The sequence below is a fragment of the Podarcis pityusensis genome (genome assembly GCF_964106645.2).
Source record: "Podarcis pityusensis genome assembly, chromosome: 1".
Classification (NCBI taxonomy): domain Eukaryota; kingdom Metazoa; phylum Chordata; class Lepidosauria; order Squamata; family Lacertidae; genus Podarcis; species Podarcis pityusensis.
This window is the reverse complement of record NC_138028.1, coordinates 3,262,209-3,279,420: the sequence shown is the minus strand read 5'-3', so window position 1 is coordinate 3,279,420 and position 17,212 is coordinate 3,262,209. Positions and strand designations below refer to the sequence as shown.

General features: G+C 48.1%; 1 protein-coding gene across 2 annotated transcripts in view; it reads left to right on the top strand.

Moving 5' to 3' along the window:
* The window catches only part of NEMF (nuclear export mediator factor), a 38,400-nt gene extending 22,094 nt beyond the window's left edge, over positions 1 to 16,306 (top strand). Inside the window, exons 22-33 of one of the 2 annotated variants that reach the window (XM_081015750.1) lie at positions 241 to 361; positions 1,553 to 1,814; positions 3,057 to 3,099; positions 3,199 to 3,248; positions 4,890 to 5,040; positions 5,844 to 5,921; positions 8,260 to 8,439; positions 13,544 to 13,576; positions 14,694 to 14,800; positions 14,897 to 14,940; positions 15,619 to 15,698; positions 15,870 to 16,306. In XM_081015750.1, the coding sequence (XP_080871876.1) occupies positions 241 to 361; positions 1,553 to 1,814; positions 3,057 to 3,099; positions 3,199 to 3,248; positions 4,890 to 5,040; positions 5,844 to 5,921; positions 8,260 to 8,439; positions 13,544 to 13,576; positions 14,694 to 14,800; positions 14,897 to 14,940; positions 15,619 to 15,698; positions 15,870 to 15,947 (1,227 nt within the window). In that variant the 3' untranslated portion in view covers positions 15,948 to 16,306. The remainder of the gene's footprint in view (positions 1 to 240; positions 362 to 1,552; positions 1,815 to 3,056; positions 3,100 to 3,198; positions 3,249 to 4,889; positions 5,041 to 5,843; positions 5,922 to 8,259; positions 8,440 to 13,543; positions 13,577 to 14,693; positions 14,801 to 14,896; positions 14,941 to 15,618; positions 15,699 to 15,869) is intronic. The other variant, XM_081015751.1, reaches the window with a different exon arrangement.
* Positions 16,307 to 17,212: the final 906 nt, after the last annotated feature.

Sequence of the window (17,212 nt, the reverse complement as noted above, 5' to 3'; positions counted from 1 at the left end):
TCCTAATCCGGATCAGCGGGAGGGGGAGTCTCCCACCATTCCTCCTCAGTGCAGCCTTCCTCAGCACCATCCCTGACACCTGGTTGGCCACGGTGAGAGCAGGTTGCTGGATTAGTTGGGCCATTTGGGGCCCCTTTTTGTGTGAGTGGCTTCTGCCTGTGCAGCCCGCCTGCTTCAGCTTTGATGGGTGCCTAGGAGGGCTTCCTGCGTCCCATGGTCACACGGCCTTCTCTCTCCCAGGTGGACGAATCCTGCGTGTGGCGACACAAAGGGGAGCGGAAGGTCAAGGTGCAAGACGAGGACATGGAGACAGTGACCAGCAGCACCAGTGAACTGGCGGCGGAAGAGATGGAGCCCTTAGGTAGGAGGGCAAAGGGGTGGGTTTAAGGGGGTGATCGGGGGCTCCACACACTGCCAGGGAGAGCTTGGGGTGGCCCTGAGATATGGGACAAAGTCCGTTGACACAGTGAACTTCATGGAAAATATTCATTTTGAGGTTCATTATTATTATTAGTATTATTAGAATTTATAGACCGCTCTATACCCGGGGGTCTCAGGATGGTTCACAGAATAAAATCAGGATGTGGTTGTTTAGTTGTTTAGTCATGTCTGACTCTTCGTGACCCCATGGACCAGAGCACGCCAGGCCCTCCTGTCTTCCACTGCCTCCCGCAGTTTGGTCAAACTCATGCTGGTAGCTTCTAGAACACTATCCAACCATCTCGTCCTCTGTCGTCCCCTTCTCCTTGTGCCCTCCATCTTTCCCAACATCAGGGTCTTTTCCAGGGAGTCTTCTCTTCTCATGAGGTGGCCAAAGTATTGGAGCCTCAGCTTCACGATCTGTCCTTCCAGTGAGCACTCAGGGCTGATTTCCTTCAGAATGGACATGTTTGATCTTCTTGCAGTCCATGGGACTCTCAAGAATCTCCTCCAGCACCATAATTCAAAAGCATCAATTCTTCGGCGATCAGCCTTCTTTATGGTCCAGCTCTCGCTTCGCTTCCATACATCACAAAAAATCAGAATATAAAACCACAAAATGCCTAATAAAAATAAAAACAACAACCCAATAGCCCCCCCCCCAAAAAAACATATTTTAAAAGGGCACAGGTTGTAAATCGGATCAACCAAAGGCCTGGTTAAAAGATTTAGAGAGGAGAGGGCAGCCTTCACCAACCTAGTGCCCTCGAGTTGTTTTGGAGGAAGACTCCCATCCCCCTAGCCAACATGGAAGCAATCCAAAATACCTGCAGGGCACCAGGTTGGTGAATCCTTAGAGAGGGAGAGAAGGCCCCATGCAAGCTTTCTGGTGGGGAGAGTTTTTGGGTCCAGGGAGCACTATAGGAAGAAGGGGCAGAATCTTTTCAGGCAGCAGGAGATTTCCCAGTCCTGTCCTATCCAGGTTGGAATACAGTTCCCACCGGCCCCAGTTGGAATGGCCAAAGGTCAGGGACGGTGGGAATTGTGGTCCAAAGTATCTGGAGGACATCTGCTTGCAGATGGCTGTTAGACTCTAAGCCCTGGAGAATGCAGCTGCACTTTCTTTTCCAAGACGCACCGGAAGGAGACGACAGCAGCAGCAGCGATGGCGAAAAGGAGGAACCTCAGGAGAAGGCTGGGGATGAGGAAGACCCGGCCGAGACCCCCCACCAGGAGGGGGATGGGGATGGGGCAGGGCATGCCCTGGCTCCAGAAGGATCGTCCGACGAGGAGTATGCAGACTCAGAGGAGGAGGAGGGCAAAGGAACTCAGGCCTCGGAAGAGATACGTTTTCCCGACACGACCATTGACCTCTCGCACCTGCAGTCCCAAAGGTAACCGAGACAGGCTGAGCCACACCTTGGCTTTGTGTGTGTTGCTTTCAGGAGGACGAAGCAACGTTTGGATTGTGAGCTGGGCTGGGTGTGAGCTGCGATTGGCGTAGTGAAATCTGGGAACTGGTTTCTTGGAGCCAGTTTAAGGAGGGTGTTGTCAAGCTGGAAGGTGCGCCGAGGAGGGCGGCCAGGAGAATGAAGGGTCCAGAAACCAGGCCTTACAATGAAGGGTTGAGTTACGTGGCGAGTTCCCGCCTCCCCCACGGAAATAAAGACACAGGACGCCAGTATTTTAGGTTAATGGGCAAAATTAGGCCACAACTTTATTGATTACAGGAATTGAGCGGTATTGGCTTAGGCATTGGTCCTATTGACTAACCAGCTTCAGCCTGATTGCTAGAAGACTGGCAAGGGTTAACCGCCAGTAGGGGGAGTCCTGCTGATGTACATCAACTAGGAGCTCCCCTGGGGTCACCGCTCGGGGTCATTCCTTGGCCCACACCTCCGTAGGCTTCGGACAGGGCAACGCCCCCCAGAATCCTTTATCGGACTACCCTTTGGTATGGGGGAAGGTGATGGCGCTTCCTCCCCCCCCTCATCTGCATAACAATACCCTTACCAATGCCTAACCGCCAATGTCGAGGAAGTTGTGACTATTTGCTACGAGGTAGGGGGAAAAGCAACTGGCTGGTGCCAATTTGCCAAGTGGAAAAAATTCCTACCAGGCCCCTTGACGGCGACCAACCGAAGTCCATAGCAATGTCAAAGAGCCAAACCTAAAGGGTGGGAGGGTGGGAAACCGGAGCAGCTGGTGCGCTGGAGTGGAGAAAGAGGGAAATCCTCAGGCGCACCGGCCCTAAATAGCGCGGGCCACGCCTCCCAGGCCAGCCGATTGGCTGGCAAGGGAGATGACGCACCCAAGGATTCCCTGCTCTCGCGGGGGCAGGGCATGAAGCCCGCAACCCTACCTCCTCTCCAGCTCGGAAGTGGCTTTGGCCCGATGTTTAGCCCAGATAAGAGGAGATCTGAAAGCCATCCTCAGATATCTGAAGGAGATGGAGCAAGATTGTTTTCTGCTATTCCAGAGGGTAGGACTTGAACCAGTCAGTTCAAATGACAAGAAGGGGGAGTCTGAGTAAACATCAGGAAGAACTTTCTCTCCCATAATCAACATCCACTTCCCAACATCTCACACCAGATTGGCAGCTACTGTTAACAAAGGACTTATTCGTTTCCTTCCAGATCCCAGCTGAAACCTGCTCCAAAGGAGGACGTCTCGAGCTTGGTAAGCTCCTGCCTGATACCAGCCGCTGATCGTAACGCTTGCCTGCTGCCCCAGAGGAAACAGACGGAGTCTTAATTCCCTTTTCTCTCTCCCTTGCAGAGCGACAGCAAGTCTCAGGGCCGGAGGCATCTCTCAGCCAAAGAGAGGAGGTGAGGATCCTTGGGCGGCAGTTTCGGGGCTGCTTGAGAGATTTGATTCATTGTGATCCAGCAGACGTCTTCAGCCTGGGCTCTTGTGGCTGGCTTGCTGGTCTGACTTTCTCCTTCCCCGAGGAGATTTCTGCAGGGCCACGTGCAACACAAACTGAGCCAGGCTGAGGTTTGCTGGCTGCTGGTGCCAGCGTGGAGGGAGTCCCTTTTTCCCTCCCTCTCCTAAAAGTAGCCTCCAAACAGAGGCCGTCCGTCCGTGTGTGTGTGTGAATGGGGGCTGTGCTTTGGAGGGCCCCCCTGCCCCACTGGCCCTCCCTCCCACCCCCTTCCAAAGCTGCCTGCCTCCTCCTTCCTTTGAGCAAAGCAGCTCAGGTGAAGGGTTTGGGTGCCCCTGCTAAAGGTAAAGGGACCCCTGACCATTAGGTCCAGTCGTGACCGACTCTGGGGTTGTGGCGCTCATCTCTCTTTACTGGCCGAGGGAGCCGGCGTACAGCTTCCGGGTCGTGTGGCAGCATGACTAAGCCGCTTCTGGCGAACCAGAGCAGCGCACGGAAACACCGTTTACCTTCCTGCCAGAGCGGTACCTATTGATCTACTTGCACTTTGAGATGCTTTCGAACTGCTAGGTTGGCAGGAGCAGGGACCGAACAACGGGAGCTCACCCCGTCACAGGGATTCGAACCGCCGACCTTCTGATTGGCAAGTCCTAGGCTCTGTGGTTTAACCCACAGCGCCACCCGCGTCCCGCCCCTGCTAAAGCAGCAGCAAAAAATGTAAACGGGTGGGGAAGAATTGGGAAGAGAAGGCAGTGGCCATTCACAAGTGCAAAAATTAGGCTTGTCCAGGCAGTGGGTGGGTAGGGGGGACCACTGACACCATCACCATGTAGAGGAGGAAGGGGGTGGCAGAGGCACGGAGGAGATGAAGGCAACCAGGGGGAGCGGTTTGACTTGCCCCCCTGACAGTGGCTCTTCTCTCAGCTGCTGGTTGGTGCCTTCTGGCTGAGTTTGAAGCCAAGCAGCTGGTCGGACTCTGAGCCCTTGGATGGTCTTTTTTCTTTTTTTAAAATATATTTTTATTAAGTTTTACATTGCAAATTTCAATTCAAACACATCATTCACCTCCTCATTTAGGATTCTCTGGATCCCTTGACTTCCCTCCATCCTTCCCTGGTTTCCATTATCTATCTTTCTTTTTTCATCTGCTTACCTTATTTTCTCTAATTTGTTAAAAAAAGGAATAGTCTATTTTTCTATATTTTTTCGTACATTACAAGCATTACTCAAATCCTGCCAAAGTTTTCAGTTGTTTACAGTGTTCTCTTAAGTACATTATAATTTTTTCCCATTGTCCTTGAAATTCTTCTCTTCCTGGTTTCTGATTTTCCCAGTCAATCTCACCATTTCGGCATTGTCCATCATCTTCATCAGCCATTATTCTCTGTCTGAACCCTTGAATGGTCTAAGGAGCCGCTTCCAAGCTTGTGGGGGTCCCTGCCCTCTTGTTCCCCCATGTCCCCTGCCCTACCTTATAAAAAGCTTTATTTGGAATAGTCGCAATCTGCTAAGGAAGACGCCACTAAGGGGGCGCTGTTGCCCTGTTTGGGGACCACGGGTCTCAGGCCTCCTGCCTTTTCCCCAGGGAAATGAAGAAGAGGAAGCCAAGTGACCCAGAGGATCCAGACCCGCCCAAGGGGAAGGAAGAGGACGACAGCCCTCAGCACCCAGCGCCTCCTCCCAGCGCCGGCAAGAATGCAGCAGGGGCCCAGCAGCCCATGAAAAGGGGACAGAAGGTGGGAATTGCAGAGCTGTAGAGTTAGCCTATTTTGCCTGCCGCCTATGCTTTGGAACTCCCTGCCTCTTGAGGTCAAGCAGGTGCCTTCACTTTCCCCTTCTTGGCACCTGCTAAAAACATTCTTGTTTAGACAAGCATGCCCAGGTGTTTAGAAAATAGCGTTTTAGCTTTGGCCTGGTTTAAAGTGTTGCTGCAAATTTGTCTTGATCTTATTGTTTTGTCTTTCTACAAACCGCTCTCAGGGTTACTCTTGCAGTCAAGCGGTGTTTAAACATTGACAAATGCAGCAGTACCTTGGTTCTCAAACTTAATCCGTTCCGGAAGTCCGTTCCAAAACCAAACCGTTCCAAAACCAAGGCGCACTTTCCCATATAAAGTAATGCAAAATGGATTAATCAGTTCCAGACTTTAAAAACAACCCCTAAAACAGCAATTTAACATGCATTTTCCTATCTAACGAGACCATTGATCCATAAAATGAAAGCAATAAACAATGTAGTGCAGTCACACAATCAATCAGTAGCTGAACTGGGTTCCACGCAGTCACCAAAACAAAACAAGAAAGCCGCAAAAACAAAAATGCAAAATAAATAGCAGAAACAGACAGACTTCCAGGTTTGCAGTGTTTGGGTTCCAAGTTGTTTGAGTACTAAGACGTTTGAGAACCAGGTTACCACTGCAAAACGAATGAAATGGCTCGGATCCAGACCGAGTTGGGTGCCGCATTTGGAGCAGGAGCCTAGAGCGCCCTGTCTGTTGGAAAAGCTGCTCCACTCTGCTCCTTCCCTCTCTCCTCTGCAGAGTAAACTGAAGAAGATCAAGGAGAAGTACAAGGACCAGGACGAGGAAGAGCGGGAGCTGATCATGAAGCTGCTGGGGGTGAGTCAGGCAGAAATGGGATGGGTCTCTCTTTACCTGGGGAAGAAGGGCCATTGCAGCTGCTCAGAGGCTAGAGCATCTTTCTTGCATGCAGAAGGTCTCTGGTTCAACCCCCAGCGGCTCTCCGGGTTGGGCTGGGAGAGATCATAGAATTGTAAGGCTGGAATGGACCCCCAGGGGTCATCTAGTCCAGCCCCCTGCAATGCAGGAATCCCAGCTAAAGCATCCATTTCCTGCCAAAACCGCCGGAGAGTTAGTCCTGAGCTGGGTGGACCCGGTGGCCTGGCACAGGGTAAGGCAGCTCTTCTGTGTCCACGGCTGGATTAATCATTAAGCAGAATAAGCACATGCTTAGGGCGTCAATGGAAAACTGGAATTTTCCATTGCTGGATTTACCATGGATCATACGGTGTAGCTCAGGGGTCAGCAACCCGCGGCTCCGGAGCCACATGTGGCTCTTTTGCACCTTTGCCGCGGCTCCGGGGCGGATACTAGCGAGGGGAGGAGGCGCATTGTGCGCCCCGACACTCCCCACTGTGGCGGGCGCTGTACTGGCTGTGACGTCGCATGGGGGCGGGGCGTGCGTTAGTCACGCACCGTCCCAACGTCACCTTCCCGCCTGCCCGCCCGCTACATTGTAAGGGGCATGTACGCTGGTCACTGTTTTGAAGGGGAGTGAAGAACACACACACACACAAAAGGTAACTTGTTAATTTAACGTTTATTTCTATGAGGAGGAGTAATTCTGAGGGGTCAAACAAAGAAATAATTTTAAAAAGTGACAAAAAAGTTATTTTTATAATGACGAGTTTTGCGGCTCCCAGTTTTTTTTCCTTCAGAAACGGGTCCAAGTGGCTCTTTTTGTCTTAAAGGTTACAGACCCCTGGTGTAGCTGAACCAGCTTCCACAAAAAAAGAAATAGCAGAGGGGTTTTCTTTGAAACTGAAAACTATTCTCAGTGTTGTCAAAAGCGGATTGATACTTGTATGATACCCGATTGATTGATACCCGAGAACTTGGACGCAAATTTCTCAGCTCAGCTTCAGCAGTTTCACTCGTATGTGCGTCATACGTTCAGTGTAATAAAAAAAGTGAAAACAAGATTCGGACAATATTGAATGTGGTTTTCCAAACGCTGACATTTTCTTTCGTATATTTTTAACATTAATGGTCACAAATTGCCCAGCTGAGCATTCATTTTCTCAGCTGAAGTACAGTGGTGCCTCGCAAGACGAAATTAATCCGTTCCGCAAGTCTCTTCGTCTTGCAGTTTTTTCGTCTTGCGAACCATGGCTATTAGCAGCTATTAGCGGCTTAGCAGCTATTAACGGCTTAGCGGCTTTAAGAAAAACGAAACAAACTCGCAAGAACTCGCAAGATGTTTTGTCTTGCGAAGCAAGCCCATAGGGAAATTCGTCTTGCGGAACGACTCAAAAAACGGAAAACTCTTTCGTCTTGTGCGTTTTTCGTCTTGCGAGGCATTCGTCTTGCGAGGCACCACTGTATATTAAAAAATCCCAACAGAATAATTGTTCAACAAGGCAGGCTGGATGCCTTATTCCCATGCAACACCCTCTTCAGATGTCAAGGAGATAAAGAACTATACAACTTTTAGAAGCCATCTGAAGGCAGCCCTGTATCGGGAAGCTTTTAATGTTTGATGCTTTATTATGCTTTATATATTTTGTAAGCTGCCCGGAGTGGCTGGGGAAACCCAGCCAGATGGGCGGGGTATAAATAATAACATTATTATCATTATAATAATCTCTACTAAGCATAGAAGCGGACATGTTATGTAAGATTAGTTCTAAGGATCTGATCAAAAACCTTGCAATTATAAAAAGTAGGAGAAAACGTTTCAAATACAAGTAAAGTGGAAGCATACCAAAATAAACATTATTTTCCATCTTACTGTAGGTTTTGTTTCATTTTGAAAAAGAAAATTTCATTTTGCTGTTTATTATTGTTTATTTTTTGAATTGGACACGTATGGGAGAACCAAAAACTTTTTAACTGCTTACGGCCTCTGAAGGTATTACCGTATTTTTCGCTCTATAACATGCACCAGACCATAACACGCACGTAGTTTTTAGAGGAGGAAAATCCGTAGGCATGCCACCCGTAGGCATTCCCTCCATAACACGCACAGACATTTCCCTTTACTTTCTAGGAGGAAAAAAGTGAGTGTTATGGTGCAAAAAATACGGTAATCTGGCCTTGTCTGTGGCCTACGTTCTGGGGTGGGGGGGGGTGGGAGAAAGAGAAAATAAATGTATTTCCCCTTTGCTTTCTGTGTCGGGTCTCGAATTCTAACGCCGCTTGTTTGCGCCCAACCCAGTCTGCGGGGTCGAGCAAAGAAGAGAAGCCGAGGAAAGCCAAGAAAGGGAAGGGGGGTCCGGACTCTGCGAAGAAGCAGCCCCAGAAGCCGCGAGGGGGCCGGAGGGGAGAGGGGGTCACGATAGAGCACGTGGCCGTCGAGTTGCAGGACGTGGCTTTGGAGGATCACCTGGACGAGAAGGTAAGCCGTCGAGAGAGAACCTGTCCCTGTTAGCGCACAAAGCCCCTAACAACTTGGGACCGGTTTTCCTGCGAGATCGCCTGATCCCATGGGCTCCCACTCGATCCTTTCAGTCTGCGTAAGGGGCACCACTGCAGGTGCCACGTCTGTAAGAAACCAGTATTTTAGTTTGGTGGTACCGTATTTTTTGCTCTATAAGACTCACTTTTTCCCTCCTAAAAAGTAAGGGGAAATGTGTGTGCATCTTATGGAGCGAATGCAGGCTGCGCAGCTATCCCAGAAGCCAGAACAGCAAGAGGGATTGCTGTTTTCACTGCACAGCGATCCCTCTTGCTGTTCTGGCTCCTGAGATTCAGAATATTTTTTTTCTTGTTTTCCTCCTCCAAAAACTAGGTGCGTCTTGTGGTCTGGTGCGTCTTAGAGAGCGAAAAATACGGTACCTGCACTTTGGAACTCCCTTACTAGTGATTGTTATAAGGAAAAAAATGCTCCTTTTCCCTTATGGGGTACTCAAGAGCCCAAACATAGTCCTTATGTAGGTTCTCTATCAGTAGGAGACAAATAACAGAGGCCAACCAGAGAATATTGAGAAGCAAAGCAGCTAGTAAGCCTGATCTTTATTAAACTGTTGCAACAGGGTGCTCACTCACCACATGAAAGAGGGAGGAGGAACCCAGAAAAATGGTGTGCAAGCCCTTATATAGACATTTGAAAATTGCCTCCCCTGTAGCTGAAGACCACCCTCAAAAAACTTCCTACATATATCACTGAAGGGGTGGTCTACAGCAGAAATCCTGTCTGCCAGGATACCTGATAATGGTCACTGATTGCTTTTACCTGGGCATCCCGGCCATTCTTTGGTGATGGTAAATATTCAGTTCCTGAATCCAGGTCACAGGCGCACCCTATTCAGACATAGATACGCCCTTAAGACAGGATTTGTGAGCAAAGAGACAAAAGGGAGAAAATTTTCCCATTGCCACCCTCCTTGCAGAGAAATATTTGAGGTCAATTTGGGAGAGTCAAAATGGTTTCAGGATTGCTCTCCTGTACTATTTCAGACACGTGGTTTATATACTTACGTATGTGTTTGCCTCGTACATTTATGAACATTTATTTTATATACCGTATTTTTTGCTCTATAACACGCACCAGACCATAACACGCACGTAGTTTTTAGAGGAGGAAAACAAGAAAAAAAATATTCTAAACGAAATAGTGGATATATGATTTTTGTGGTTCATGCTGTGGCCACATACATGTGATCTGACAGTGAGTTTGGAGTAGCCCAATGCAAAAATCCTGAGGATCCATGTGGATCCATGCTTTGTAACCACGGAGGAGGGAAGGAAGGGGAACCATGGATCCTTTGCTCACGACTGCAGCAGATCCCCCCCGCCACCCGCAGGCATTCGCTCCATAACATGCACAGACATTTCCCCTTACTTTCTAGGAGGAAAAAAGTGAGTGTTGTGGTGCAAAAAATAAGGTATATGTAAGACCTCAGAATTCCTGTAACATGATGTTAGGCAGGGGCCTTTGCTGTGTTCTTTTCGGTACCTGCTAGAAACAATTTTCTTTTCGACAAACCTGCCCGCACTTGTAGAACGTTGATATGCATTTTAGCTCATTGCTGGTTCTGTCTTTTGAATACTTTAATGTGTTCTTTTTAACTGATAGTTTTCTTGCTTCTTTTTTTACAATCAAGTGGTATATAAATTTTAATAAATAAATAAGAGGCGGCTGCTATAGAAAGCAGAGACTCCTCCTGCCTTCATTCTAAGTACTGCAGGCTTTCCTCCCTTGGAACCAGCCCTCCTCCAGGTACTCCCCCCTTTGCCAACCTGGTGCCCTCCAGGCTGATGGGAGTAGCAGCCCCACAACATCTTGCAGACACCAGGTTGGCGAAGGGTGAGTTGCTGTCGTTTCAGGGGTCAAGGTGAGAAATCTCCCCTCCCCACTCCCTGTTTTCCTGTTTCTTCTAACTGGTGCTTCCTAATCTCTTGCTGCTCAGCATGTTGAGTCCTCTTTGGGGTTTGCACATTCTCTTCTCCCCGCCCCCTTCGCCTCATTATTTCTTTGGTCCTGAAATATTTGTCGCGCTTCTGAAAATCTTGGGGTTCCCCCGAGCAGGCCAGGATTCCCCTCTTGTTTCTCAGAAGGCCCATTTTGGATCTGTTCATGTTTCGTTGCTGGTGGAGGGAACGGTGACTGACGGATCCTGATGCTTATCTAAAGATAGACAGGAAGTGTCTTACAAGAACTCATTTTTCTCTCCTTTGTTCTTTGCATTGCACTGCTTGTTTTTTTGGAACATATTATGCAAATGCCTAAATAAATTAATAATTAATTAATCAATTTATTATTATTATTATTATTATTATTATTATTATTATTATTTGTACCCCAAAATGCTCAAGGAGACCTTGAGATGATGAATGAAATCAAGGAAGCCTCTGAAAAAAGGAGTAGTAAAGGGTGATTTCAAGCACCCTCACGTAGACTGGCTAGATATGTGTTCCACTCGTAACAAAGGGGCAAAATTTCTACATACCCCAAATAATAATAACAATAATAACAGTAATAATAATTGACTGTGCACTAACAGTTGGTGTTAGAACCGCGACCCTCGACTTAATTTTGAGTGGCGCCCAGGACCTGGTGCGAGATATAAGCGTTGTTGAGCCAAATATACAGTGGTACCTCGGGTTACATATGCTTCAGGTTACATACGCTTCAGGTTACAGACTCCGCTAACCCAGAAATAGTGCTTCAGGTTAAGAACTTTGTTTCAGGATAAGAACAGAAATTGGGCTCCGGCGGCGCGGCAGCAGCAGGAGGCCCCATTCGCTAAAGTGGTCCTGCTTCAGGTTAAGAACAGTTTCAGGTTAAGTACGGACCTCCGGAACGAATTAAGTACTTAACCTGAGGTACCACTGTAGATGCAAATGGCCAAGGAAATCCAGCACGGTCACATTTGATTTCAAAAGAGGAAATTTGATAAAGAGGAGGTTAAAAGACAGAGGGTCAAATCGCCAAAACGCTTGGGAGTTGTTTAAGACCATAATATTAGAAACTCTAGTGTGTCCAGCAGATCAGGAAAAGGTGCCGTGAGAGTCAAGAGACCCCACCAGCTTGGACCTCAGGCAGAGTCAGAGAAGCTATTGGAGGGTGTTGTCCAAATGAAAAGAACGCAAAGGAACACAAATCTGGCAAAGGAAGTGCAGAGAGAAAGGGATGCTTAAAAAAAAGCTTTGAAGAACCAACAATAGGGAGTTTTTTAAATATGTTAGAATCAGAAAACCATCTAGGGAGGCAGTTGGTTCCTCAGATGACTAGGGAGTCAAAGGAGTTGTAAAGGAGGATCAAGAGATTGCGGAGAAGCTAAATGATTTCTGTGCATCTCTCTTCACAGCAGAGGATATGGGGCAAATATCAGAGGGTTAACCTTTGCAGGAGGCAAGTCTAAAGAACTGAGACAGCAGTGGCAAGAGATGAAGTTCCAGGCCTAATAGACGAAATAAAAATTGACAGATCGTCACACCTGGATGGCATCCACCCCAGAGTTCTCAAGGAACTCAAATGTGAAATTTCTGATCTTTGCACAAAAATATGTTAACTTATATGTAACAGATCAGTCCCCACACCTGACAACGGGTAAGCCGGCAATGTAATGCAATTTTTAAAAAAGGGATTCAGGAGGCCGTTCTGGAAATTATAGGCCTGTTGCCTTAATGTTTGGAAAACAAGTGGAGAGTGTTGTTAAAGATAAAAGAACCCAGCACATAGAAGAACAAGCCCCACTAAAGCAGAGCCAGCATGGCTTCTGCGAAGGAAAGTCCTGTCTCACAAACCTAGAGAGTGTCAGCAAGCATATCAGCAGAGGTGATCCGGCTTACATTGTTTACTTGGACTTTCAAAACGCTTTCGACAAAGTACCTCACCAAAGGCTCTTGAGTAAGCTTAGCAGTCAAGGAATAAGAGGAGAAGTCATCTTGTGGATAAGGAATTGGCTAAGTTGCAGGAAGCAAACAGCAGGAATAAATGGACAGTTTTCTGAATGGAAATAAGTAGGAAGTGGAGTCCCCCAGGGATCAGGGCTGGGACCTGTGCATTTTAACATGTTCATAAACGATTTAGAGTTAGGAGTCACTTGTTAAGATGAGATTGCAAGGAGCTCCAAAAGGACCTCTTCAAGCTGAGTGAATGGGAAGTAAAATGGTAAGTGCAATTCAGTGTAAACAAGGTTGAATTGATGCATGTTGGGGCAAAAAACATAAATTTAACATAAACGTTCATGGTGACTGACCAGGAATGAATGAGACCTTGGGGTCATAGTGAAGATGTCAGCCAAGTGTGCAGCAGCCGTGAAAAAGGCAAATTCCACGCGAGGGATCATTAGGAAAGGAATTGCAAATAAAACTGCCAGTATCATAATGCCATTATATACAAATCTTCTCGAGCAACCACATTTAGAAGACTATGTACAGTTCTGGTCGCCTCAACTCAGAGAGGATATGGTAGAGTTGGAAAACGTTGAGAAAAGGGCCACCAAGATGACTGATAATTTTGAGTGAAGGAAGGTTGCCGCGTTCAGAACTTTTAAGTTTAGAGAAAAGGCAAGCAAGAGGCAATACGATAGAAGTTTATGAAATAGCACAGAGAAAGAGGGCAGTTTTTCTCCCTCTAATAACAATAGAACTCATCGATATCCAATTCAGATGAGTGTTGGAAGATTCAGGATAGATAAAAAGACAGGACTTCTTCATGCAGCGTATAGTTAAACTGTGGAACTCATTGCCACAGGAGGCAGTCATGGCCACTAACCGGGATGGCTTGAAAAGAGGATTAGACGATTTCATGGAGGAGGAGGAGGCTGCCTATGGCTCCTAGCCACAATGTCTACGCTCTACAATCAGAGGCAGAAATGTATCTGGACGCCAGTTACTGGAAACCACAGGAGGGGAGAGTTGCTCTTGTGCTCAAATCCTGCTTGCTGGCTTTCCGGTTGGCCATTGTGAGAGCAGGACGCTGGAGTATGTGGTCCATTGGCCTCATCCAGCAGGACTCTTACGTTCTTACATTCTTATGTTGACTTTTGCAGGACGATCAGGACCAGGATCAGCTGGGGAACGAGGTAAATACAAAATGCCCAGTTTCTGGGGGAATGTTGGAAGTGCTTTGACTCGGTCAGATCCGTCGTACCTGAACCTAAGAGAGCTGTGGCTTGGGGAGGGAACATGAAGATACCTCCTCAGAATGTGTTCTCCCTGCCCCCCCCCCCCACATTGATGCGAGGAATCATCAGCGCGGTGTATTCTCCAAACCCTTTTCTCTTATTTCTGTTGAGTTTCACCTGGTGACGAGCCACTCACAGATATCCTGTTGCCAAAAAGACTGAAGGAGGTTCCTTCCTTTGTTTTATGAAATAAATGCCACATGTTCTTCATCCAGTGGGCTCTGGAAATAGCTTGGTGTCAGTTTAAGATTTGTAAAGGTAAAGGGACCCCTACCATTAGGTCCAGTCGCGACCGACTCTGAGGTTGCGGCGCTCATCTCGCTTTATTGGCTGAGGGAGCTGGGCATACAGCTTCTGGGTCATGTGGCCAGCATGACTAAGCCGCTTCTGGCGAGCCAGGGCAGCGCACGGAAACGCCATTTACCTTCCCGCTGGAGTGGTACCTATTTATCTACTTGCACTTTGACGTGTTTTTGAACTGCTAGGTTGGCAGGAGCAGGAACCGAGCAACGGGAGCTCACCCTGTCATGGGGATACGAACCGCTGACCTTCTGATCGGCAAGCCCTAGGCTCTGTGCTTTAGACCACAGCGCCACCTGCGTCCCTGGAAATAGCTTAGTGTCAGTTTAAAAATAAGATTCTTACATGGGAGCATTTGAGTGAAATATGGAATGGCCGCAAAAGACCATAAAGAAAACTTGTGTACATACATCCATACGGCCAATGGGGAGTCTTTAAAGACTGTATAAACCACCACCACCCCATTTGAATATACTGTGCAGCACATACAAAAAGAAATGAATTACAAAGTTAAAACTGTGCAGAGTCCATTAAATCTCTGTCAAGCCAGCATGAGTGGTATGCGTGTTTCTACCCCCAGAAAGCTGGCTTGAATGCGTGTGTGTCTAAAGGATTTGCCGGAAAGGATAAAGCACAGGAAAAAAACCCCAGAACCAGGCATGCCCACCCCTCTCCCTTCACAGCCTCTGCTTCCATCGCCTCTGTTCTCTTTCAGGAAGGAGAGACGCTATATGATTCTCTGACTGGGCAGCCCCACCTGGAAGACATTCTCCTCTTCGCCATCCCATTCTGCGCCCCTTACACCACCATGACCAACCACAAGTGAGTGGCAGCAACTCTTGGCCCCTTTGGCATTGCCCCCGTTTGGCATTGCCCCTCCCATTAAACCTTGCGTTTGTTCTTGTTCTTTTTTTAAAGATACAAAGTCAAGCTGACCCCTGGGACACAGAAGAAGGGCAAAGGTATTGTATGCTTTCCCTTGCGTTTCTTTCCAGCTCCTTTTTGGTCTTCTAGCCAGTGGATCAATTGCACACACAAAGATTCCGCAGGGCAGCATTACTCGGGAAACTTGAGCGTTACGAGGCAGCTTGACCTCTTAAATTTGTGGGGCCAAATTTCATGCTTACACTCCAATCTCTCAATGTCATTATCACATCGTATGATTGACTGGTCGGTTTTCCTGTCCGCCTGTCAAAATCCCTTCTGCGGTGTCCCCAGGCACCCAGCAGCCAGTCATGTCTGGCATCAGGTGGGCTTGACTTGCCCCAAACGGCCTTGTGGGCCAAATGGGGAGGCCTGGTGGGTCCCATTTGGCCGCAAATCTGGAGGTTCCCTTTCACTGCTTTAGAAAGATGGGTAGCCCAGAAATCTGTCCGGCTTGCAAACAAGCACTCACCTGTCCTTTGTAGTGATTGGAGAATCATCTCCAGGTAAGCAAGCTTGGGGTGCTTTCCCCCCTTTGGCCTGCAGTGTGCCCACTGACTTCCACTGTGGGCAGAAAGGCTCGTAATCCGTCAGTTGGGTGGTGGCCGTGGTGAACCTGCTTGCAAGGATGTTTTAAGTGAACAAACTGCAGTGCATTTCTGCCTCTGCTGATGGCCCCCTGCCCCATAAATCTGTGCCTTCTGTCTTTCCAACAGCTGCAAAAACGGCTCTGCACAATTTCATGCAGTCCAAGGAGGCGACCCCGAGAGAGAAGGATCTCTTTCGCAGCGTCAAGGTAAGAAGCCCCTTCTCTGGGCAGGCCTGCAGCTTTGGCCGAAAGCAAGTGGCGTCTGCTTCCAGAGCCAATTTGTGTGGTTTTTTCCTAACCAAGTTTCCTGCTAACTGAACAAAGGTTTTGCTCTATGTACAGCTGATCAAGATGTAATCATGTGATTCTCTTCTACAGGATACAGACCTATCCAGAAATATTCCGGGCAAAGTGAAGGTGTCGGCCCCCAATCTCCTGAACCTGAAAAAGAGGTGAGGGGCCATTGCTCACAGCACCGCCGGCCTGCAGCCCTGGACTGCCTTCACCCACTGCCAGGAGTGACAACTGACCTCCCTGTCTGGGTCTCCTTCCAGTTTTGCAAATACAAGTGTGACTGATACTGATGACTTCTGTTACTTATTTGACCAAAGTGAGAGCAGAACATCCTGTTAACTTAGCTCCAGCTTTCAGATCACAGCTATGTGTGCAAGCGGGTTATGGTCTACCGTATTACCTAACTGCCCGAGTCCTTCTTGTGTCTTAGACTCCAGATTTGAGCGTTCATATTGCTACAATGTCCCGAAAGCTGCTTATGGGAAATCTTGCTGAGATGCTTATTAAAGGCCCCAGTCCCCTGCTTGTCTCCTCCCAAATGGATTGAGTTAGGTTTGAAATAAGAGGGTGTGTTTAGCAACACCGAGAGGACCTTGCATTTCATTGGTTTAGTTTTCCTGTATGGGTTGATGTCGGGAAATGAAGTCAAAAAACCCTTAGGGAGAGGGAAATCCCCTTCTAAAATACAAATTAGCTCTAGTTACACCTGTTTAAAGGTAAAGGGTAAAGGGACCCCTGACCATTAGGTCCAGTTGTGATCAACTCTGGGGTTGCGGCGTTCATCTCGCTTTACTGGCCGAGGGAGCCGGCGTACAGTTTCCGGGTCATGTGGCCAGCATGACTAAGCTGCTTCTGGCGAACCAGAGCAGCGCACAGAAACGCCGTTTACCTTCCCGCCGTAGCGGTACCTATTTATCTACTTGCACTTTGATGTGCTTTTGAACTGCTAGGTTGGCAGGAGCAGGGACTGAGCAACAGGAGCTCACCCCGTCGCGGGGATTCGAACCGCCGACCTTCTGATCAGCAAGCCCTAGGCTCTGTGGTTTAACCCACAGCGCCACCCGCATCCCTTGGGGAGAGGGAAATCCCCTTCTAAAATACAAATTAGCTGTTACACCTGTTTACACACCAACATATTCATTCCACTGTTGAACAGCTCTAACTGCCAGAAAGTTCTTCCTAATGTTTTGCCGGAATCTCCCTTGTCATTTGAATCCATTGGTTTGGTTCCTGCCCTCCAGAGAAGCAGAAAACAAGCTTGCTCTTCCTCCCATGGGACATCCCTTCGGATACTTGAGGCTGGCTATCAGATCTTTTGTGATATAGTGCCTGACAGAAGTAGCTGAGCAGGTTCAAGGAGCTACAGACTATGGAACTCCTTTCCCTGAAGGAAATAACAGCTGCAACTGTCCCAAAGTCCACCGCTG